This window comes from Lynx rufus, unplaced genomic scaffold (genome assembly GCF_022079265.1).
Source record: "Lynx rufus isolate CCGP_SWC_20201006 ecotype Redwood Valley unplaced genomic scaffold, mLynRuf1.p SCAF_8, whole genome shotgun sequence".
NCBI lineage: Eukaryota > Metazoa > Chordata > Mammalia > Carnivora > Felidae > Lynx > Lynx rufus.
This window is the reverse complement of record NW_025814896.1, coordinates 27,277,349-27,300,536: the sequence shown is the minus strand read 5'-3', so window position 1 is coordinate 27,300,536 and position 23,188 is coordinate 27,277,349. Positions and strand designations below refer to the sequence as shown.

Genomic DNA, 23,188 nt, shown 5'->3' with positions numbered 1-23,188 from the left:
TGGCTTTCCAAGGTGTCTTCACGGATGCAAGTTGTCCCTGATAGACGAGAAAGGTTAAAAACCTTTCAAGGTATTTACTTGTTAACACGGCTGGAGAACTGTCAGCCTTCTCCTAGGAATGTGGACAGTATTGATTCTCACAAAAGGAGAGAGAACCAGAGGGATGCAAGGTGACAAATGCCAGCGGAGGAACCCCGAGAGGCAATGGGGGAGGAGCAGCCCAGAGGTTAGGAGGGAAACAAAGAAAGAGTGAAGTCACAGCAGCCAACCCAGTTTCCAGGGAGAGGATGAATTGTGGTTGGAAGCGCTACCGCTACCGAGAGGCAGAGTGAGATACAAGTTGAGCAACATCCAGGGGCCTTTCAGAAAGGAAGTGCGCCAGTGAACTTGGCCCGAGCCAGTTCAATGGTACCATAAGCCCAAAAGCAAACTGTAACAACTTGAGACAGAGACTAGAGAAAGATCCCTGGTAAATGTAGCTACTCTCCTTTTGACAACATTTGGAAGTAAAGGTGGAGAAAGAAAGGAGATATGAGTGGAGGTAAGACAGAAAAAGTAAAATTAGAATTTTCCCTCAAAAAGCTCTTGTTGGTTGTCATTGGGGGCACACGCCTCCTAGACTTTCGGGGATTAAAAGTGCTTAACTGGGGCGCCTGGGTGGCTCAGCCGGTTGAGTGTCTGACTCTTAATTTTGGCTCAGGTCATGATCTCACGGTTCGGGGGATTGAGCCCCGTGGTGGCGTTGGCGGCCTCTTTGCTGCGTGTGGAGCCTGCTTAAGATTCTCTCTCTGCCTCTCTGCCCCTCCCCCACTTGCTCGCGCTCTCTAAAAAAATAAAAAGTCCCTGACAATCATCAAAAAGAACAACAGCATGTGATAGTCAAATTCCTTCCTCAATAATCACCAAACAGACCTCCAGCCTCACGACTTGAAGCCTTGGCAGAAACAACTTATTCACACTACAGCAGCTGGTTAGGAAATTCTTCCATAAACGAAGGCATGCTTGTCTACAAGACGCCCACCCACTGCCCTGTGCATCCATCCCACTAACTCTGATCCCCCTCTGAGCCCTCCATGGCACAGTTGAAGTCCTGGCTCTGCCCAAACGCTTCAACTCTCCCTCAGTGGTCTCAGGACCTTCTCTCCCCATCGTCCGTGGTTTTTCTAGATTCTTCTTGTCACTCCAGTTTTCTCTCCCACAGAGCTGGATCCAGAATGGGACAGATACCTCATCATGCAAAACCCAATCTCTCGCCGTGATTTCCAATGGACAGAAGACAGACAAGGGTGGCAGGTGCATGAATTTTAATAAGGGGTCTTGATAGCAGCCTGAAGATGTTGATCACCAGCACTCAAGGTATTTTTGGCCAGCGATTCTGTTGGCTCCAGTCATTTTTCGTCTCTCTGCCAGAAATGCTTATCCTCATGTAGGACTGGAGGCAGCATGACTGATAATTTAAGCAGTAGAGGTAGGGTTGTTCAGACTTTCTGCAAGAGGGTCTACAGATTCCCATGTTTCCCATGCATCGAAGAGTGTGATGTCTGCCTGGCCAAAAAAAAAAAAAAAAAAAAAAAAATATATATATATATATATATATACATACACACAGATAGTTAATTTCCATTTAATAGTGGCAATACTAACATAGATCTGAGGAGTCAAGGAGCACAGTCAAAACCTAAAGGGCTGAAATAATTATGTGCAGGGTGCCTGGGTGGCTCAGTCGGTTGAGTGTCCAACTTCGGCTCAGGTCAAGATCTCACCGTTTGTGGGTTCGAGCCCCTCGTGGGGCTCTGTGCTAACGGCTCGGAGACCAAAGCCTGCTTCGGATTCTGTGTCTCATTCTCTCTCTGCTCCTCCCCCACCTGTGCTCTGTCTCTCTCTGTCTCTCAGAAATAAATAAATGTAAAAAAAAATTTTTTTTGAAATACTTATGTGCCACCACTGCCCACCTATTAGAATGACCAAAATCTGGAACACTGACACCAAATGCTGGGAAGAATGTAGAGCAACAGAAACTCTCCTATGCTGCTGATGGGAATGCGAAACGATACGGCCACTTTGGAAGACAGTTTGTCAGTTTCTTATGAAACGAAACATACACTTACCACACAATCCAGCGGTTGTGCTTCTTAGTATTTACCAGAACTTGAAAACTTATGTCTACACAGAAATCTGCACATGAACTGCTTCACACAGGCAGTTTGAAAATCAAGCCCAGAGAAACAAAAGCTTCAGGAGGATAATGGAATTCCAGTGCATCTATAGGGTAGCGGAGCTGATGTTTTCCTGCAGAGAGAGAGAGCTGATATCTTCCTGTAGAGAGAGAGCTGATGTCTCCCTGTATAGATAGCTGATGTCTTCCTGTAGAGAGAGAGCTGATGTCTCCCTGTTGAGAAAGAGCTGATGTCTTCCGGTAGAGAGAGAGCTGATATCTTCCCGTATAGAGCCACTGTGATGCTTACAGTTGGTGGAACAGCCTATGCTATATATCAGCTAGCTGTGGCTCCATTTCCCAAGAAGCAGCCTTGACTTCCATGTATCATCTCAGCAGGCAGCTGGTTCAATTTCATTCGGATCTCTATGGACCAGTAATCAATAAATAACTAGGTTCTTCTTTGAGGATCAATATTTATTGACTTATACTAACTACCACCAATAAACCAGTCTTCATGAAAAAAAAATCTGCACATGATGTTTGTAGTTTTATTTATAACTACCCCAAATTAGAAACAACCAAGATTCCCTTCAGTAGGTGAATGGACAAATAAACTGTGGTCCGTCCAGACAAGAGATTATTATTCAGTGATAAAAAGAAATGAGCTATTAAGTCACGAACAGACACGGAGGACTCTTAAATGCACATCAGTGAGTGAAAGAAGCCAATCTGAGAAGGCTCCATAGTGTATGATTTTCAACTGTATGACATTTCGGAAAAGGCAAAATAACGGGGGTAATAAAAAGATCAGTGGTTACCAGAGGTTGGGGTAGGAGACAGATGAAGAGGCAAAGCACAGAGGATTTGGAGGATTTACAGTGAAGTTACTCCATATGATCCTGGAATGGTCTATTCATGTCATTATACATTTGTCCAAACCCACAGTACAGTACCAAGGGTGAACCCTAAGGTAAAATATGGCCTTTGGGTGGGGCGCCTGGTGGCTCAGTCAGTTGAGCGTCTGACTTCGGCTCAGGTCATGATCTCCAAGTTCATGGGTTTGAGCCCCATGTCAGGCTCTGTGCTGACAGCTCACAGCCTGGAGCCTGCTTCGGATTTGCGTCTCCCTCTCTCTCTGCCCCTCCCCTGCTCATGCTCTGTCTCTCTCTGTCTCAAAAATAAATGACCATTAAAAAAAATTTTTTTTTTAAATATGGATTTTGGGTGATGATGATGTGTCAATAGAGTTTATCAGTTGTAACAAATGTACCACTCTGTGAGGGACGTTGATAATAGGGAAGGCTGTGCATGAGTGAGGGTAGAGGATATGTGGGAAATCTCTGTACCTTCTCAAATATCCTATGAACCTAAAACCGGTCTAAAAGCATAAAGTCTTTTTTTTTTTTTTTTTAAAGAATCCCTTAAGGGGCGCCTGGGTAGCTCAGTCTGTTAAGCATCCGACTTCAGCTCAGGTCATGATCTCATGGCTCGTGAGCTCAAGCCCCGCTTCGGGCTCTGTGTTAACAGCTCACAGCCTGGAGCCCGCTTCGGATTCTGTGTCTTCCTCTCTCTCTGCCCCTCCCCTGCTTGCACTCTGTCTCTTTCTCTCTCAAAAATAAATAAACGTAAAAAAAAATTTTTTTTTGAAGAATCCCTTAAAGGCAAATAAAGCTGTTATGGACATTCATCTACAAGTTTTTGAAACTAAATTTTCATGTCTTTGGATTAAATGCCCAGGGGTGCATTTGCTGGGTAACACAGTTAGTGTATATTTTGTTTTTTAAAAGGAAACTGGAAAACTGTTTTCCAGAGTTGCCCTACCACTTAACCTTCTCAGCAGCAATGTGTAAAAGGTCCATGTTCTCTGCATCCTTGCCAGTATTTGGTAATGTCACTGCTTTTAACTTCAGCGGTTCTAATAATTATGTAGTGGAATACCGTATCATCTTTTTTTTTTAACTTGTTTTATTTTTTATTTTTTTAAATTTACATCCAAATTAGTTAGACAATGATTTCAGAAGTAGATTCCTGGTGCCCCTTACCCATTTAGCCCATTCCCCCCCCACAACACCTCCCGTAACCCTCAGTTTGTTCTCCAGATTTATGAGTCTCTTCTGTTTTGTCCCCCTCCCTGTTTTTATATTCTTTTTGTTTCCCTTCCCTTATGTTCGTCTGTTTTGTCTCGTAAAGTCCTCATATGAGTGAAGTCATATGATTTTTGTCTTTCTCTGACTGACTCATTTTACTTAGCATAATACCCTCCAGTTCCATCCACGTAGTTGCAAATGGCAAGATTTCATGCTTTTTGATTGCCGAGTAATACTCCATTGTGTATATATATATATATATATATATATCACATCTTCTTTATCCATTCATCCATCGATGGACATTTGGGCTCTTTCCATACTTTGGCTATTGTGGATAGTGCTGCTATAAACGTGGGGGTGCACGTGTCCCTTCGAAACAGCACACCTACATCCCATGGATAAACGCCTAGTAGTGCAATTGCTGAGTCGTAGGGTAGTTCTATTTAGTTTTTTTGAGGAACCTCTATACTGTTTTCCAGAGTGGCTGCACCAGCTTGCATTCCCATATCGTATCATCTTAATATGCATATCCCTGATGGCTAACAATGTTGAACATCTTTCCGTGTGCCTATTTGACATCTGTATGCCCTCTTTGATGAATTGTCTTTCTCCTAATTCGATGGCTTGGTTTTTACTGTTGAGTTTTGAGAGTTGTTTCTGTATTCTAGATACAGATCCTTTGTCAGATTCGTGGCTTGCAAATATTTCTGCAATTTGCCTTTCAGTATATCCTATTCACAGGCCCTCTTGCAGAGTGAACGTTTTGAATTTTGATGAAGTCCAACTTGCTAATTTTTTTTTCCCTTGTGGATTGTGCTTTTCATATCTCAGAACTTTTCACCAAGCCCTAGGCCTGAAAGATTATTCCTATGTTTTCTGCCAGAAGTTTTATACTTTTACATCTTTTGTTTATTTTTATTTATTTCTTTTTAACTTTTTTATTTTTTTATTTTATAAATTTTTTTTTCAACGTTTATTTATTTTTGGGACAGAGAGAGACAGAGCATGAACGGGGGAGGGGCAGAGAGAGAGGGAGACACAGAATCTGAAGCAGGCTCCAGGCTCTGAGCCATCAGCCCAGAGCCCGACGCGGGGCTCGAACTCACGGACCGCGAGATCGTGACCTGGCTGAAGTCGGACGCTTAACCGACTGCGCCACCCAGGTGCCCCGTCTTTTTAACTTTTTTAAATGTTTATTCATTTTTGAGAGACAGAGACAGAGACAGAGCGCGAGTTGGGGAGGAGCAGAGAGAGAGGGAGACACAGAATCTGAAGCAAGGTCCGGGCTCTGAGCTGTCAGCACAGAGCCTGATGTGGGGCTCGAACCCACGAACCGTGAGATTATGACCTGAGCCGAAGTCAGACACTTAACCAACTGAGCCACCCAGGTGCCTCTACATCTTATGTTTAAATCTATGAGCCATTTTGAGTTAAATTTCGTATAAGATGTGAGGTTTAGATTGAGGTTCTTTCCCCGCCCCCCCATCTCTTTCTCTTTTTTCTTTCTTTTCTTACAGATGTCTCACTAATCCAGCACCATTTGTTGAAAAAGCTATCTTTCTCCCATTGAATTGCTTTTGCACATTTGTGAAAAATTAGTTGGCTGTACACATGTGGACCTATTCCCGGCTTGCTATTCTGTTCCATTGATCCATATGTCTGTCTCTCCACCAAAATCACACAGTCTTGATCACCTTAGCTATGGAAGTCTTGATATCTGGTAGCATGCTTCCTCTGACTTTATTCTTTTTGTTCAAACTTGTTTTAGCTGTTCTCATTCCTTTGCGGATTTTTCTCTATTGACAAGATATAGACAAAATAATCTTGTCTCTATCTACCAAAAATGCTGCTGGGATTTTGATAGAAATTGTGTCAAGAGTGCCTACCAGTTTGAGGAGAATTGGCATATTTGCTTGTTGAATCTTACACTCTATAAACATGGTATGTCTCTTCATTTATTTAGAACTTCTTTCTTTTATAGACATTCTGTAGTTCTCATCATACACTTGCTACACATGTTTTATTAGGTATACACCTAAGCATTTTATACTTTTTGGAGTGGTTGTGAATGGTACTGTATTTTTAATTTCAGTGTTCACATATTCAATGATAGTATATAGAAATGCAATTAATGTTTTATGTTTATCTTGTATCCTAGGACCTTACTGAACTGAATTATTAGTTCTAGATTTTTTTTTTTTGTAGATTCCTTGGGATTTTCTACAGAAACCATTATGATATCTGCAAATACAGACAGTTTTTATTTTTTTCCTTTCTAACTTGTATGCCTTTATTTCTTTTTCTTGCCTTAATGCATTGGCTACAGCTACTCAGATTTTAAAAGAAATGACCTTTTTTAAAGATTAAGAGAAATTGATCCATACAACTTGGATAGATCTCAAGAGCATAATCCTTTCTTAAAAAGAAAAAAGCCTTGGGGCGCCTGGGTGGCGCAGTCGGTTAGGCGTCCGACTTCAGCCAGGTCACGATCTCGCGGTCCGTGAGTTCGAGCCCCGCGTCGGGCTCTGGGCTGATGGCTCAGAGCCTGGAGCCTGTTCCGATTCTGTGTCTCCCTCTCTCTCTGCCCCTCCCCCGTTCATGCTCTGTCTCTCTCTGTCCCAAAAATAAATAAAAACGTTAAAAAAAATTTTTTTTTTAAAAAGAAAAAAGCCAATCTCAAAAGATGACGTATGATCCCATTTATATAACACTTTCTAAATGATAAAAATTAGGGAGATAAGAAGCAGATTAGTGGTTGCCAAAGGTTAAGGTTAGCGACAGACGGTGGAGGCAGGGAAGAGTCCGTGCCACTGTGAAAGAGTAGCAGGAGAAGGATCTCTGTGCTGATAGCATGGGTCTGTATCTTGATAACAGTGGTAGTTACACAACGCTGTGCTTGCAAGAAAATACCATAGAAGTATGCACACACATTGCAACAATACCAGTCTCCTGGTTTGTGTATTGTATTATGATTACATAAAATATAATCTTTGGTAGGAAATTGTACAAAAGGTCCGTAGGACCTCTCTTTGTACTATCTTTGCAACCTCCTATGAACCAATAAGTATTTCAAAACAAAAAGTTCAAAAAAGTTCAAACAAAAAGTTGATGAGGGTGGGGAGAAAAGGGAACCCTTGTGCACTTGTTGGTGGGAATATAATTGGTGCAGCCACAATGGAAAACAAGATTTTCCTCAAAACGTTACAAATAGAACTATCCTATGATCCAGCAATCCCACTTCTGGGTATATACCCAAAGGAAATGAAAACGGGGTCTCAAAAAGGTATCTGCATTCCCATGTTTACTGCAGCAAAGAGAATCTGGAGGCAGAGAAGCCAGTGAGGAAGTATTTTGGATGGTCTCACCCAGGGCCCAGGCAGCTCTGGTGGGCAGCCTAAGAGTCTCCCCAGATCACATAGGCGTCGAGCATGTGGACACACAGATTACGCAGCCCCTGCCTCTGAAGCGAACTTGGAGATGGGCTGTGCACCAGAGCACGATCCAGATTCCAGACACAACCCTAATGTGTGTGGGTCCTGGGGCAGGAATGCAAATGGAAGCTCATCTATCATATGTCTGCATATTTAACAGTTATGAATAAAGCTAACAAGTGAGATAAATAAAATCTATCCTATGGCCCTTTGTGAAATAGCCCTTCATGGGGCGTCTGGGTGGCTCAGTCGGTCAAAGTGTCTGACTTTGGCTCAGGTCATGATCTCACAGTTTGTGGGCTTGAGCCCCGCGTCAGGCTCTGTGCTGACAGCTCGGAGCCTGGAGCCTGCTTCGGATTCTGTGTCTCCCTCTCTCTCTCTGCCCCTCCCCCCCAAAGATAAACATTTTAAAAATTAAAAAAAAAAAAATCTTTGAAATAACCCTTCATAATGACCTGAAAGGGCAGATTTGAATTTGTGATTCTTGGATTCTTCAGAGTTCTGTGCAGGAAGATGGCGGCCTGAGGGGAGCTGGCTCAGCCCACAGCCCAGCTCTCCTCTCTCCCATCCCCAACTCTGCCCCACACTGTGAGGACTCTTTCATGCAAGGCATGGACAGTGCAGCCTGAACATCCCCGCTGGCCCACTGCCCCTGCAAACAGGAGTGTCCTTGACCCTCCTCCTGCCTAAGTTGCACACACAGTGGGCCCCACCTTCCAGGGGTGAGGCTGGGGAAAGCCCATGTGGTCCTTGGAAACAGCACGGGGGTTCTTTGGGAGGGAATTCCACGCCCCAGGTGCTCAAAGCATGGTCTTGGAAGGAGAGGAGGACACGGTCTCTAAATGGATATATCCCACTTGCCCCCATCAACTCTCAACCCCATAGGGAGTGACTTAATCAGAGGACACCCAGAGTAGGACCAGGATCAGAGGAAGAGGTGTCTCTCTTCCCAGAGTCTAAGAGCAGAAATATTGAACTGAGAGCAAATTATCTCCAAGGGTCAGGATGAACTTATTCTGTTTTCATGTCATGAACCATGCTTTACAGAACATTCCTGGTCTCTGACCTCACTACAGGGAACAGTGTTCAGGGGTGAACAACTGTATTGGATACATGGGGCCCAGAGAATAGGATTTGAGACCACAAAGCTGGGAAGACACCCAAGTCCTCTAGGTACCCGATCAGAATTCTTGAATGTCCCCCATGGGTTGGTCTTCTCCCAGGCTAAATTAAATGAGGCAGGTTTCTGTCTCCCTCAGAGTCTAACACAACTGGAAGGCACACAGCACATATTCCTTAAATGCTTGAAGAAATCAATGAGCAATAATAGTAATAGCTAACATTAATTAGGGCTTACGATATACTGGGCACTGTGAGCTACATTATTTCACTTCCTTCTTCCCACAATCCTGAGCTTTGAGATTGTCTATGGTTCCAACTTCGCAGATGGGGAAGCTGAAGCCTGGAGGGGGATATGAACAGAGTCTGACAGCGGTAAGTGGCAAGGCTGAGGGGACTGAATAACTGAATCCATGACAGAACAGACGAACTGGATAGTGAACAAACTCATTTATAAATGGGTAAAATCATGTGCTTTATCTGTTTTTAGCACTTGGAAACCCTCTGCTCTTTGGCACTGTGGGATCTCCAGGATCAAAAGGCATCTCAGCCAATTTCCCTAGAAACCCAAGGATTTGGGCTCTGATCAGCCTATGTCAACCCCCAGCCTGGTCCCCCAGGATGGACCAACTCTCCCGCCCAAGGGTTCTCCCCCTCTCAGGACCTGCTGTGCCTTTAAGTCTCTTGGCTTCCCAGATGTACTTCTCAGTCCACTCCCGACCCAGTAGCCTTTCCTGCAGCTGGTAGATGAGGAACCATCACCTCACTGCTGCGTCCAAGCCCCAGCGATGTCCCTCTGCTACCTCTTAACCCCCATCCTGCCATCCCTCCACCCTCAATCCATTTGGAGCATCATTCCTCATGATTGACGGCCACAAGGAACAGATTTGTGACTTTTAATGGAATGTGGGAGCTAAGGAACCTGAAACAAAGCCATTTCTATCCACGATATCCATTTATATTCCCTCTTTTGCCAGGTTTGGCTTTATGTTCTACTTGCTTGGACATCGGAGGAACGGTCCAGGGCTGTATTCTTTCAACTGTCATTGGTTGGACTGTTAAGTAACGACTAAGGACACAGCACCGTTTACGATTTGAGCAACGAATGAGACTGTCTTCATCACTTTTGCACCCCATCCGGCAATGTCCATTCATCCAACACTCTGCTGTTGGGCCCAGGAACAACCATTAAGCAGATGTTAGTATCCCTCAAGTGGCAAGACAAGAGGAGGAACAGGACAGGGGAGAAGGGGAGACCGTTGAGGAAGTAACACTGGACACAGTCCCAGGAAAGGAAAGAAGCGATCTTGAGAGGGGAGGGAACCAAGACAATTGTTTCAACCTTGGGTGATCCAAGGCTTTCAGACATCCCACCCTCTGTCTTCCTATCCTCCAACCTGCTACTCCTAACTTTGGGATCACTTGCTGCCAATGAAGATCCTTCCTTAATGGAGCTTGGGAATGATGAGAAAGGAAATAAACAACTATAAGATTAGGAGATGGAGGGGATTCATCCACACTTCAACAGACTCAGCTCTTTATCAACAGCCTGGCCCTAACTTCAGCTCAACTAGCCCTGGGTCCAGCCACAATGCAGTCTCCAGTCCTCCTTGACCATATTCACCCAATTCAAATTCAAAACCCCGTCCAATTTTAAGTAGGATGCTGAGCCCTACCCAACTCAATGCCCCTTGAGCCTGAACTCCAAGCCAAACCCAAATTTAATCAAGTCACCAACCTCAATTCTGAGCAGCAGTCATCAGACACCCTGCACTATTCATTACCAACTCCCAGCTTCCGCCCAAGCCCCAGTCTACCCCCAGCACCACCTCCACTCAACCCCAAATCCCATCTCCTCCCCAGCCCTCTCCAAACCATCAGGGAAGCCCAATACCTCACCTCCAGCTCATCCTAATCTTCCCCCTACCACTCCAACCCCAAGGTCTTTCTCCCCATCACAACTCATCATCAGCTTCTAATCTAATGTCCTAAAGCCCCCAACAAGTCCCCAGTCTGCACCCAACCCATCACCCCTAAGCCGTCTCCCAGGTCCCACCAGAACACTACCCTGCCCTTAAGTGTCAGATGCTCCAAATAGCTACCATCCCACCACCTTGGCAAAAAAAAAGAATCAGGGAAAAATGTGGATGTGAGCTGATCAGCTCATGGGGAAACCTCCCAAAGCCGCATCAGATGAGGAAAAGCTTCGTGCTGTCCGCAGGGAAGAGGAGAGGAAAGCGAAAAGTTCATGACCACGATCCCAGACACTTGAGAGGGACCCAAGTTACCTGAGACCACCGGTTCCATGGCCAGAAGGATGAGAAGAAACAGAAGTAACTTCATGGCTGGCAGGTCACAGGAGAAGGAGGTGGCTGTGCTGCAGGGGATAGAAACAGAGTTCTGTGCAGCAGGGATGAGCCTCGCTTTTATTGGCAGGGTTGTAGGCAGCGAATTCTAGCAGGAGAGGATTTGTACGAGATCAGCCAGGCCAAAGGACAGTGTGTAGCAGATTTCGTGGCAAAGCACGAGACGAGAGTGTGGGAAACTGGCCAGCACCCGCGCCAATAGTGGGAGGAGACGGGCAAATTAGAGCCTCTTAAGCCTTTCAAGACCAAAAGAACTAATTAATGAATGCATAAATATACATCAAGAAATTCCCAACTAAAAAAAGTACTTATTCTCGGCTTTCTAACAAAAGGATACATAGGCGTATCTTTCCGAGGCTTGACCTCGCCAATCTGGTTCCCGGTTCAGGGCTTTAGCTTTGTTATTTGTTCTCCCTTGAGACCTTCCATGGCTGGCTCCTGTTTATCATTCAGTCTCATCTGGAAGGTCACCTCCTGGACAGGCCTTTCCTAGTCACCCTAGATATCGGCACTCCCACCTACAGTGGCTCTGGATCGTCAACCCTTGATGCACCACCTGCACGGATGTATCCGTTCTTTTCAATTCTGTTTTACGTGCTTTATCTTTGTCTCTTCCATTCGAATGTCAGAAATTTGCCTTGTAACCCCACCGCCCGTAACCTCCCCTGGGCTAGAGTATTAATTCAACTGTTTTAACAGGTATTCTCCCCGAACAAGGATTCCAAAAGACAGACATTGACTTCTTTCTCATGGAAAAGTCTGGGCAAGGAGTTGAGTGTAGCAGCTTCCTGATTCAGCAGAGAGCAAGGGTCCCCCTGGCTTGATGTTCTGCCATCCTCCACAGGCAGCTTCATTTGATGACCTGAGAGGGCTGCTCCAGTCCCCGCCGTCAAGGCCCCACTGCAGCCATCCGGGGGAGGAGAAAGAAGGAAATGAACTGCGTACTTTTGCCTTTAAGGGACACGACTCAGCATCTGCACACACGGCTTCCACTCCAGTACATTGGCCAGAACTTACTCACAGGGCCACACCTACCTGCAGGGTAGAATGGAAATATTTTCCTTATTCTGGGCAACCATGGCTAGCTAACATTCGGGGGTAGTCTTACTAAGAAAAAGGGAAGGACAGATATTGGGGGAGGAGCTAGCAACCTCTGACACACCCAACACATCGCAGGAACTTCATAAATACCTGTGGTCCGAATAAATAACATACCTTGACCTATAAGGAGTGATCTAATGGGGAAGCAACCCAAGTCCTTCCAGGGTGTAGAGAAAGTGCGTGGACTGTATCCCTTCAGCCCAGCATCTCAGGAAGCTGAATAAGGACTGGACCTCGGGCAGAACTTCAGAAACTATGACAGGAGAAGAAGACTGAAGAGAATTCTAGAATCCAAGAATACCAGGATTGGAGAACAGGTTTTGATTTCACGCAGATTTGAAATTGAGGATTGGCCCTGACATTCGGTACCTGTTGGCCTTGAACAAGGTAAATTTCCTGAGTATCCTATGATCAAATACAAATCGTAACTACACCTGGTTGAATTAAGTGGGATAACTTGCGTAAACTGCTTAACCAAGTACCTGACACCTCGTAGGTGCTGAATAATCATTAACTATTATTATGTCGGTTTTCATTATCATTATTTTTGCATCCTCATATTTATTATATTTCTTTTCCTCCGAAGTGGAAATCATAAGCCTCCAACTCACGTCCGACAAAATTGAGACTTGGTCAGGTGACGGGAACTGCTCAGGCGCTTCCTGGATGGAAAGAAGGATGGACAACGGAAAGCCAATTTCCACAGAGGAAGGTAGGAGAAAAGTCAGTAGACAGTCGCGGTTGTGAACGTTTGAGACAGAAGGGGAGACCCGGATGGAAACAGGCAGGCACCACATCATCACGTGGGGGCCTTCATTAATTGTTTTTAATATTTATTTATTTTTGAGAGAGAGAAAGAGAGAGAGAGAGAGAGAGAGAAAGTGGGGGGGAGGGGCAGAGAGTGAGAAAGAGACACAGAATCCGAAGCAGGCTCCAGGCTCTGAGCTGTCAGCACAGAGCCCGATGCGGGGCTCAGACTCACGTGAGATCATGACCTGAGCTGATGTCAAGAGTTGGATGCTTAACCGACTGAGCCTCCCAGGCACCCCCATGCGGGGCCTTCGATGTCATGCTCAGGGCTTGGGAATCCAGCCTGCGCACAACAGGGAATAGTTAGATCTTTTAGAGAGGACTGTGGGGGCATGGTCAGATTTTTTTTTTTTTTTTTTTTTTTTTTTTGCCTCGAAGAATCACTCCAGCAGCCCACATTGAAGATAATTGCCAGGGTAGAGTCAAGCAAGCAAAGACTAGCAAGGAGGCTGTTTCTCCCTCCGGGGAGAAATTACAAGGCCTCATTGTAGCCGGAAAAGCATAAACACAAAGGGTGTAAAAGGAGAGAACATCCAGCAAGTGCAGCGGAGACCCAGGCGTTCCTCCTGGTCCGGGGCTGGGAACTGGGCAGCCTGCGTGTCCTTGAGAATGTTATTCAGCCGCTACAGGACTCAGCACAGGGGACGAGATGGCCTCACAGGATGTTGACAAGCCTGTATCCTGAAGTTAATCTCCTGACTGTAGTACCTCGGAAAAAGTAATTAACTCTGAACCTGTGTCCTTGGCTATACGACGCGGGTAACAACGGCGCTTGCTCTGTAGGTTGTTAACGAGGACCAAATGAGTGAATAGGCACAAAGCATTTGGTGAATACGCGTAAGACCCCTGACACTTACCCACCACAATAGAAGTATCTGCTGTCATTATTGTAACAGACCACAAGGTCCACCCTGGAGATTCCAGGCCCCTTCTTATTACAGTTCTTTGCGATATTTCATAAGCCCCTTTATGAAGCCTCCTAGACAGATTGGCAAGAAGCACTGGGACCGTTCAGAGAAACAGCCTTGACTGAGCTAAGGAGAAATGGAAAGAGATAGGTTCATTGCTACAGCACATCTATACTTGGGCATCTGAGTTTATATGTGCAGTGCATTTTGTTTATATGTACTCGTGCGTATGTGTAAATTTGTGCATAGCTGTGCATGCTCAGATTTTGTGTATTTTGTGTATAAGTTGCGTGCCTGAGTTCTTTGTGTGTGTTCTGTGCATGTGAGTACTTGAATGTTCTATGTGTGAGAATGTTTATAGTCGGATGCTGGTTGTGCACAGATGTGTAATTGGTGGGTGGGTGGGTGTTTGTGTATTTTTGAGTACGTGCGTGCATGTGGATTTGTTCTCAGATCATCAAGTGCCAGGACCTAGAGTTCTGTCAGTTAAGCTCCATTTTCCCCTTGAACCCCTACATTCTCTGACTCCGGAACGTGACTGTTGTATGGTGATCTTCTCTGTTAAGGTGGGAAACCAGGCCGGGGCTAAGGGAAGTGGGAAGCAAGGGGCAGGGGCTGTAAGTGCGGCCAGCAAGCAGAAGCCACTGTGGGAGCAGAGGCCAAGAGACAGGGGAAGAGGCAGGCCTTGGTCAGAGAGCCAACTTGGCCCCTGGGAGCTGTGTGGTAGCTTCCAGAACCCGCCCCGAAGAGAACAGACTGTAGCCTGGGCCTTTGTAATGCCTCCCACACGGTACAGGCTGGCCTGACCAGTTCTCTAAGACCTGTACCACCCACCCCCTGAAATCTGCAAAGTTGCATTTCTCAGCTTCTGAAAGGCCACCCAGTCCCCGCAGCCACAGTGGGGCAGGGGGCGGGAAGTGCTAGGGACCAAGTTCCCAGAGGGTCCCACATAGCCTAGGTACTTTTACTTTATCTCAGCTGGTCCTCCCTCGAACCTGTGAGGTTAATAATACAAGAAGGTAGAAAAAATGAGAACCAATAAAATCACAGCCTTTTACAGGCTTCTTTGACTTCCATGGATTCACGTCTTCTCCTCACTTTCCCAGTGAGGTAGGAAAAGCGTCCAGCTGAGGGCCTCTGGCTTGAGAAAGGCAATATGAGGCCAAGTTTGCATGAAAGTGTGGTGAGGCTCCCATAGAGGAACTGGGTGCTAGAGAAACCCCTACACTGGTATATCCCCCAACTGTGTCCTGCTTCAAGCCGTGTTCCATGAAACAGATGCTAGTGAGCGTGTTTCTTCTAAAATTCTTTAATACGTTCATAGTCACATACCAGTTCTGAATACTCCACGACACTCAAGCCTCAGGAAATGCTTTATTTCTGTATACGTATGTTATTTTATTTTTTTAATGTTATTTTTGAGAGAGAGAGAGAGAGAGAGAGAGAGAGAGAACACGCACAAGCAGGGGAGGGGCAGAGAGAGAGGGAGACACAGAATCCGAAGCAGGCTCCAGGCTCCAGGCTCTGAGCACAGAGCCCGATGCGGGGCTCGAACTCACAAACTGTGAGCCAAAAGCCAGACACTTAACCGATTGAGCCACCCAGGTGCCCCATCTGTGTATGCATTTTAAATTCAGCTCCAAGATACCACTTGCAAAGCTGGTGAGGTGTCCAATGGCAGTTGTCGTTGGGGTGTCCTGCCTTCCTCCACTTGATCCTACTAGGACCCCATGATTTTGGTAAATGAGGAGGAACTTGATCCTTACTCGATGATGATGATCTTCATTTCTCTTGCTTCTCATGCTCAAGGTATTGCTGATGAATTCCGCTAACCGTTCATTGAGCGGCTCTGGGCACTCGAGAACTGTTCCTCACCGGGGCTGTCATACCCAACATGGAGGCAAAGGTTGCTGGTCCCAGGACCAGAGCCATGGTGGCTGTCTCCACAGTGATGACCTCCATGCTGGCAATCCTGTCCAAACACTTATCACCTCAGGGTGTTTTATCAAACACCCTTGGAGCCGAACCCCCATCTTTTCTCCTGGTTGTGTGGAGATTTAACACCTCCAAATGGCAGGCAACTCCTCTCCTGAACTTGAAGCTAAACTCTTCATCCCATTCCTCCTGAGACCATCCAATCTAGCCGCCCTCCTTGTGCCTGGGCCTCTCTAATAAAGATGGGGGGAGTGGAGAGCAATCTTCAGGGCAGCCCCTGAATCTCTCTCTCTCTCTCTCTCTCTCTCTCACACACACACACACACACACTTTCTTCAGTTCCCCAGTAGCAAAAGAAGGCCAAGATTTAGAACACAAAATCCTGGCCCCCCCTTCCAATAACTAGGCAGAAAAAAAATGATCTTTTCACTCTCTATGCTGATGCCTGGTCAAGTAAAATGGAGGAAAAAAGTTATCAGGCAATTGCTACATTGAATTCTTAATATGTCACCCTGCCACAATGTCTGTTCCAAAAATATTAAGTACATTTGTATAACTGATCTCATTAATATGTAATGGTTTTGCTTTAAAGGCAAAGCATGACGTCCACAACGCCTCCAGACATTCAGAGAAGACACCGCCTGACTCACGCAAGTGTATATTTCAGTTTGCTCGGCCATAATGGAAGCATCCACCAATGACCATCACAGCGATGGGTGATGTAACTGTAGCCACCCCTGCTAAGTGTCTCATCTTATAATCTGAATACGTATCTCTAGTAATATTCCGTGGTTATTGAGTATCCAACATTGATACTATTCCAATGTGAAGCTATGCCCTAAAGAGGAAATGCTCGTGTACCATTCCCGCTATTTTAAGCCAAACAGAGATCTCATTAAGTCAAAACTCTTCAACTAATATTGCTTGAATACTCGATTTGTGCTAGATTCTGCTCTGAGATACAGAAAATAAATCAGCCGCGGTCTTCATGGGGATGACAGTCTATTTTGAACACACACTCTGAGCAAATATAAGTACAGGTGTGGTGGGTGGGTGGTGCAGAGGAGAAGTGCAGGATCCAGGTGGCAAGGCCAGGACTAGGGGGAGGTGAGGGAGGTGCCCAGGAGGCACTCATATGACCCTGAGACTGAGGGCCCCTGACGGGTTGCACCTTAGGCACCTCCCCCTCCTCCCCCTAGTCGTGGCCCTGGCAGGTCTGAAGCCACTGTAGGAGAAGTCCAGGCAAGTCTCCAGATGTCCAGTGCCAGGATGGCTATGCTGCTGGTAGGATCCTGGAAGATTGTTTCTGCTGCCCACTCTCCCTTGGTCCTTCCAAGCCCAGTTCAATTGTCGGGACTTCCAATCAGTTCTATGAGCTACATAGCATCCTGACAAGAAATGTCCTTTCTGCTTAAGTCGGTCTCTGATGAACTCAAGCCATTACATCCAATGACAAATTTAAGGTGCGTCATCATCAAATATGTTGAGGAACGTTGCTGTATTCCATAAAGAACCCTTGTGACATTGGGCACCAGGATGTGGGACAATCGGACATGGCAGAGAGATGAAAAGATCAGTGGCAAAACTCAAGGTAGGAGGTCTGGGGTGGGAGAAAGAGGGAGGAGGCCAAGGAGGGACTGAGCCGAGGGGGTAGCCCTGAAAACAGATTGAACACTAATCGAGTATTCAATCAATATTAGTTGAACAATTTTGACTTAATGAGATATATGCTTGACTTACAGGGCCCCTCCCCCTCCAAAGACTCAAGGGGCGATGATGGCAGACCTGTCATGAGAAGTGAACAGGAAGGCATCCTGTCTTTTTTTTTTTTAATTCAAGTTAGTTAACATACAGTGTAATCTTGGCCTCAGGAGTAGAACCCAGTGATTCATCTCTTACATATGACACCCAGTGCTCATTCCAAAGAGTGGGAGGGCATCCCAAGTCTTCCTGGGAATCGAACGTGTGCTAGATTCTGTCCTGGGTGCTTCCTACCTGTGATTTCATTTAATCTAATGACACCCCTGTGCCTTGGGTGGGATGGATCCTCACTTTAGAGATGAGAAAATAAAACAGAGAGGGTTAAATGGCCTGCCCAGCATCATGCAGCAGATATGTGACTCAAGGACTTGAACCCAGATCTTCTGATCCTGAATCCAGTGTTCAAAAGTGTTTGACACGTCTGGTGATACTCAGACACTGAGGCTGGAGGTTTTCATGAAAAAAAGGTGTGCTGGAATTGGTGCAGCCGCTCTGGAAAGCAGTGTGGAGGTTCCTCAGAAAATTAAAAATAGACCTACCCTATGACCCAGCAATAGCACTGCTAGGAATTTACCCAAGGGATACAGGAGTACTGATGCATAGGGGCACTTGTACCCCAATGTTTATAGCAGCACTCTCAACGATAGCCAAATTATGGAAAGAGCCTAAATGTCCATCAACTGATGAATGGATAAAGAAATTGTGGTTTATATACACAATGGAATACTATGTGGCAATGAGAAAGAATGAAATATGGCCTTTTGTAGCAACGTGGATGGAACTGGAGAGTGTGATGCTAAGTGAAATAAGCCATACAGAGAAAGACAGATACCATATGTTTTCACTCTTACGTGGATCCTGAGAAACTTAACAGAAACCCATGGGGGAGGGGAAGGAAAAAAAAAAAAAGAGGTTAGAGTGGGAGAGAGCCAAAGCATAAGAGACTGTTAAAAACTGAGAACAGGGGCGCCTGGGTGGCGCAGTCGGTTAAGCGTCCGACTTCAGCCAGGTCACGATCTCGCGGTCCGGGAGTTCGAGCCCCGCGTCGGGCTCTGGGCTGATGGCTCGGAGCCTGGAGCCTGTTTCCGATTCTGTGTCTCCCTCTCTCTCTGCCCCTCCCCCGTTCATGCTCTGTCTCTCTCTGTCCCAAAAATAAATAAACGTTGAAAAAAAAAAATTAAAAAAAAAAAAACTGAGAACAAACTGAGGGTTGATGGGGGGTGGGAGGGAGGGGAGGGTGGGTGATGGGTATTGAGGAGGGCACCTTTTGGGATGAGCACTGGGTGTTGTATGGAAACCAATTTGACAATAAATTTCATATACTGAAAAAAAAAAAAAGAAAAAGAAAAAAAGGTGTGCTGGGGATGACTGAGTCAACCCATAAGGCTGAGGCCAATTTTAGTGTATGAAGGGACTGGATGGTAAGTAGGTGATGCTGAACAGAGCTTCCCAAGTCAGAATAAAGAATCAAATCCTTTTTGATTAATCAGATAAGTAGCAAGGGTTGGGAACACCTGAGACCGTGACCCAAATCATGCGGCTGGTAATAGGAAAATCCCCACTGTCTCAGTTCGGGATCAGTCTTAGAAAAAGACTAGCCCACAGTTCAAGATCATGTGGCCCCCACTGGGAGGAAAGGAAAAAGATGAAGTGGGAACCCACGTGGGGCCTGATACCTGCTCTCTGCAGGTGGAAGAAAACTACGAGACACAATCCAGGACTCCCTAACGGGATAGAACTGGGGGTGTTATCAGGGGAGAGCAGTCACAGCCTTTTGGGCTGAAAGTAGAGAAAACGAAGAATGGGTTCTCATGTTCATCACAGATCCTTGCTTGCCTCCTTGACTTACCCTGAAACACCCGGAGATTCGGCCCCCCAAACCTGCCGTAGCCTGTATCTCGACTCTAAAGCTACACTGTCCAGCACGATAACCACTACCCACATTTAGCTATATAGATTAGATTAGATTGGATTCAATATTCAGTTCCCCAGTGACACTAGCCACATTTTTTTTTCATGTCCTCATCGAGCTTACTGATTGTGGGGGGTGGGGGGGAGGATATAAATAACAAATCACGTAATATGTACTTGTGGAATGATTTAAAAATCAAATGCTCTATGTTTGCATTACTGTCCCCCTCCCCCCCACCCCCCACCTCCCCACCCCCACCCCCCCCGCCCCCGCATTGACTTTATACGTATTCACGTACCTTTAGAAAACATAGCATTGGTTGATGTTTTGGTTTCTATTTCAGGGGACGTCTTTCTTTTTTTCACCCCACAATATGTCTTGCAGCGTTAGGTAGATTGACATCCTCTTTTTTAAGTGAGACGTAGTGGTCATCGGTATGCATACTTCATTTCCGGGCTAATGGGCATTTAGAATGTTCTGGGGTTTTCCTTTTGCATTACAAACAAGGATGCAACAGGCGTCTCCACCCACTCACTCGCCACATCTCAAATGGCCAACAGCCACACGTGGCTAGTAGCTACCATATTGGACACCGCGGAGCTGGGATGTTTCCATCATTATAGAAAATTCTCCTGGCAGTGCTGACTCTAGAAAACAGGAGTCAAATGGGTAGAATGAACACTCCTTATTTACATCATCTGGGATGAACTGTGGGCCAGCAGGCTAGGAGCTAGGTGCCAAACAGACTAACCTACTGGTCTTCCCTGTTCTGTCTCACCTGCACGCACACCTCTCTTTGTTCTTGATTTGTAAGTTCAATGAGGCGGAGCTACCAGACACAAATGGGACAGTCGAGAATGATTTAGTAGAGCCGTGGGCTCCGATGACGTTGGGCTCAAAGTTGGGCGAGATGGGCCAGACTGCAGAAGTTACTCCAGGCTTCCGGTTGGCGGCAAGGATCTAGTTTTGACAGGTACATGCTTGGGGTTGACACAACACTTAGTCTCATCATTGCATAAGAGGTAGAATACTTCACTATCTTTACACGTTGTTCTGCACCTTCCCAACTTTTTCCAGCAGTGCCTGGCTGAAATTAAAAAGGAAGGAGAGGACAGGGTCAGTCCTGAAATAAAGCAGAGGGCTGGGGAAGGGGGAAGGCACCCCAGCAGAGAAGACAGTAGTAAGGAAATAAGGAGATGTGCGGGGAGGAATATTGGCCATTTTCCTTTCTTCTCCCATTTGTGTCGTCAGTCACAACCCCGAAGTCCTCCCCAGGAGGCAGCTTCCCCTCCCTGGCCAGCTCCTTTGGGGGAGGCAGGAGCCTTCCCCCCCCCCACTAGGTTTTGTCTCCTTCATAATACAATGTAACCAGGTACCCAATATCAGTTACTTTTTCCCTTTGCCCTCAGTCCCCTCTCTGACCCTATCAATGAAACGGGACAGGAGTCTGAAATACACCCATCTGGACATCTGCAAGTTTTCTAGGGCATCTGCAAAACTCCCAAGAATGTAACACTCCCTCCTCCACAACATCCCAGCCTAGATAATTAGCTGCTCTGGGGGACCCACAGCCTAGAGTGGCCCAGATAAATTAAAATTGCCTGAGAACGGTATCAGAATCCTCAATCAGAAATTCAGGAACCGTTTTCATGGAGGCAACAATAGCTCGAAATTCAAATCCCCCCCGATGTTCTTAGGAAAGTGCCCATTTCCTCCATATTCCGCACCCGCATCTCTCTCCTCCGTGTACCCTCCGCCCAGATCATCATGTTCCACTTCTCCAAAGCACACCAGAGAAGATAAGAGTAGTCAAGTAATAGCACTGAAAAGATCAGCTGGTACAAGAGAACTCAAATTTTCCCCTGGCTACAGAGATCGTCCAGAGGCCTCCAAGGAGGCTGCCATTCTCCTATTCCAGGCTGTTAGAGCCCCCAGAATTCCCTGAACATGACCCACTCCCGCTTGGGAGAGATCCTATTTACCTTGGGTAACCTGGGCCAGGAGCAGGCTAACAGTCAAAACCAGGAGAATACGCTTCATGAACGCTGAGGGCTCAGGGGGAGATTAGGAGGCTTAGAGGCTTCTGGGCTGGCAAGACACGCAGAGGTCTGCATTCTGGGCAGTCCAGACCGGTATTTATTGCCCCGAGGAGCATGGCAGAGCCATGATCAGTGAACCAGAAAGGGAACAGTCCCTTAAGATTAGACAAGCAGACAAGTCATCAACCACACTGGTTGAATGGCCGCCGGATACCCCACCCTTGTCTAAACCTCCAGGGGAGGCTGGGACAGGGGGAAGAGACGTTAACAAAGAGAAGACACAGTCTTACCTTTGAGGAGGTTTGCAATGTAACTGGGGAGCCAAGAAGGGGAAAAAATGCTTTCGCTAGTCATTCAGTTCTGGTAAAAGAAAAGAAAGGGCAGTGAGACCGAAAAGGAGTGATACTTCTGTGTCCCTTGGGTTCTCTCCAGCAATAAGAACATCTTAGGATGTCTCATATGTTGGGGATTCGTTTTAATGGTAAAGGAAGGGCATGGGGCGCCTGGGTGGCTCAGTCAGTTAAGCGGCTGACTTTGGCTCAGGTCATGACCTCTCGATTCGTGAGTTCAAGCCCTGAGTCGGCCTCTGTGCTGACAGCTCGGAGCCTGGAGCCTGCTTCAGATTCTCTCTCTCTCTCTCTCTCTCTCTCTCTCTCTTTCTCCTGGCCATCACTACTGGAAACTAAAATGTCAGGCTTTGTGGAGTGGGATGAGGAGGAAGGCCACAGCCCCGACTTTTAACAGCGTGTGTTTGAGAACAAGTGGCATCCTCCTAGGTGGCAAAGGAAAGGCCACTTTCTCCCATTGCGGTGTTTCCTATAATCTATGGTAGACTGCATTACCGACCCCAATTTTACACCCCTATCTGAATCCATTTCGAAGGTCTCATCCCGGGAGGAATGCACTTCCCTGTCCCTTCACTTTTGTCTGGGCTGTGAGACTTGCTTTTTAGCCAATGGCACATGGCCAGGAGTGACAGCGTGCCAGTTTTGAGCCCAGACTTTAAGAGGCGATGACCGTTTTTACTGCCCTTTAGCACCTCGGCCATCACCGTGAGAAGCACACGCCCCAGTGGTCCAAAGACAATGAGACATTCACGGAGCAGAGCCACCCCGGCTTGCCCACGGAGCTGCAGTGAGAAATTAAGCTGTGCCTGCTACTCCAACCCCAAGCAGAGCAACCCAGCCAAAGTCCAGCTTCCCCGCTGACTCGTGAGCCATGATCAAGAATGCTGTGTTAAGACCCTGAGTTTGGGAGTGGGAGAAGACATAGTAATGGCTTAGAGATACATAAGGCCAGCAGACAGATCAGAAAACAGACAAATCAAATGCTTTTTAGCACAGTAATGGAAAGGTCTATCATTTCAAAATGGGCAGACACAAGGGCACATTAACAGGAGGCATGTCTCCTTTCTGATACAGAATAAGACAGTTGTCTCCAAGAAAAACGAATGCTCTAGACAAGGGGCCATCAGACCTTTTTTGTAAAGGCCCAGATAGTAAATATTTCCGGGTTCTCAGGCCATGCAGTCTCTGTTGCAACTACTCAACTCTGCCTT

At 46.3% G+C, this 23,188-nt stretch overlaps 2 protein-coding genes across 2 annotated transcripts; both read right to left on the bottom strand.

Annotated features, from left to right (window-relative positions):
• Positions 1–1,351: 1,351 nt before the first annotated feature.
• LOC124503030 (beta-defensin 119) lies at positions 1,352–11,141 on the bottom strand. The gene is made up of 2 exons (XM_047067751.1): positions 11,087–11,141; positions 1,352–1,545 (listed from the first exon to the last, which is right to left on the bottom strand). Exons 1-2 carry the CDS (start codon positions 11,139–11,141, stop codon positions 1,352–1,354), a joined length of 249 nt encoding a protein of 82 aa, XP_046923707.1.
• Positions 11,142–20,520: 9,379 nt separating this feature from the next.
• On the bottom strand, positions 20,521–21,631 carry DEFB121 (defensin beta 121). The gene is made up of 2 exons (XM_047069155.1): positions 21,574–21,631; positions 20,521–20,678 (listed from the first exon to the last, which is right to left on the bottom strand). Exons 1-2 carry the CDS (start codon positions 21,629–21,631, stop codon positions 20,521–20,523), a joined length of 216 nt encoding a protein of 71 aa, XP_046925111.1.
• Between the last annotated feature and the right edge of the window lie 1,557 nt (positions 21,632–23,188).

Coding starts and splice junctions, on each gene's coding strand:
- LOC124503030 (XM_047067751.1), bottom strand. CDS start 11,141: ATGAAGTTACTTCTGTTTCTTCTCATCCTTCTGGCCATGGAACCGGTG. Junction 1,546..11,086: donor CATGGAACCGGTGGTCTCAG/GTAACTTGGGTC, acceptor TTTTTTGGCCAG/GCAGACATCACACTCTTCGA.
- DEFB121 (XM_047069155.1), bottom strand. CDS start 21,631: ATGAAGCGTATTCTCCTGGTTTTGACTGTTAGCCTGCTCCTGGCCCAG. Junction 20,679..21,573: donor CCTGGCCCAGGTTACCCAAG/GTAAATAGGATC, acceptor TTTTAATTTCAG/CCAGGCACTGCTGGAAAAAG.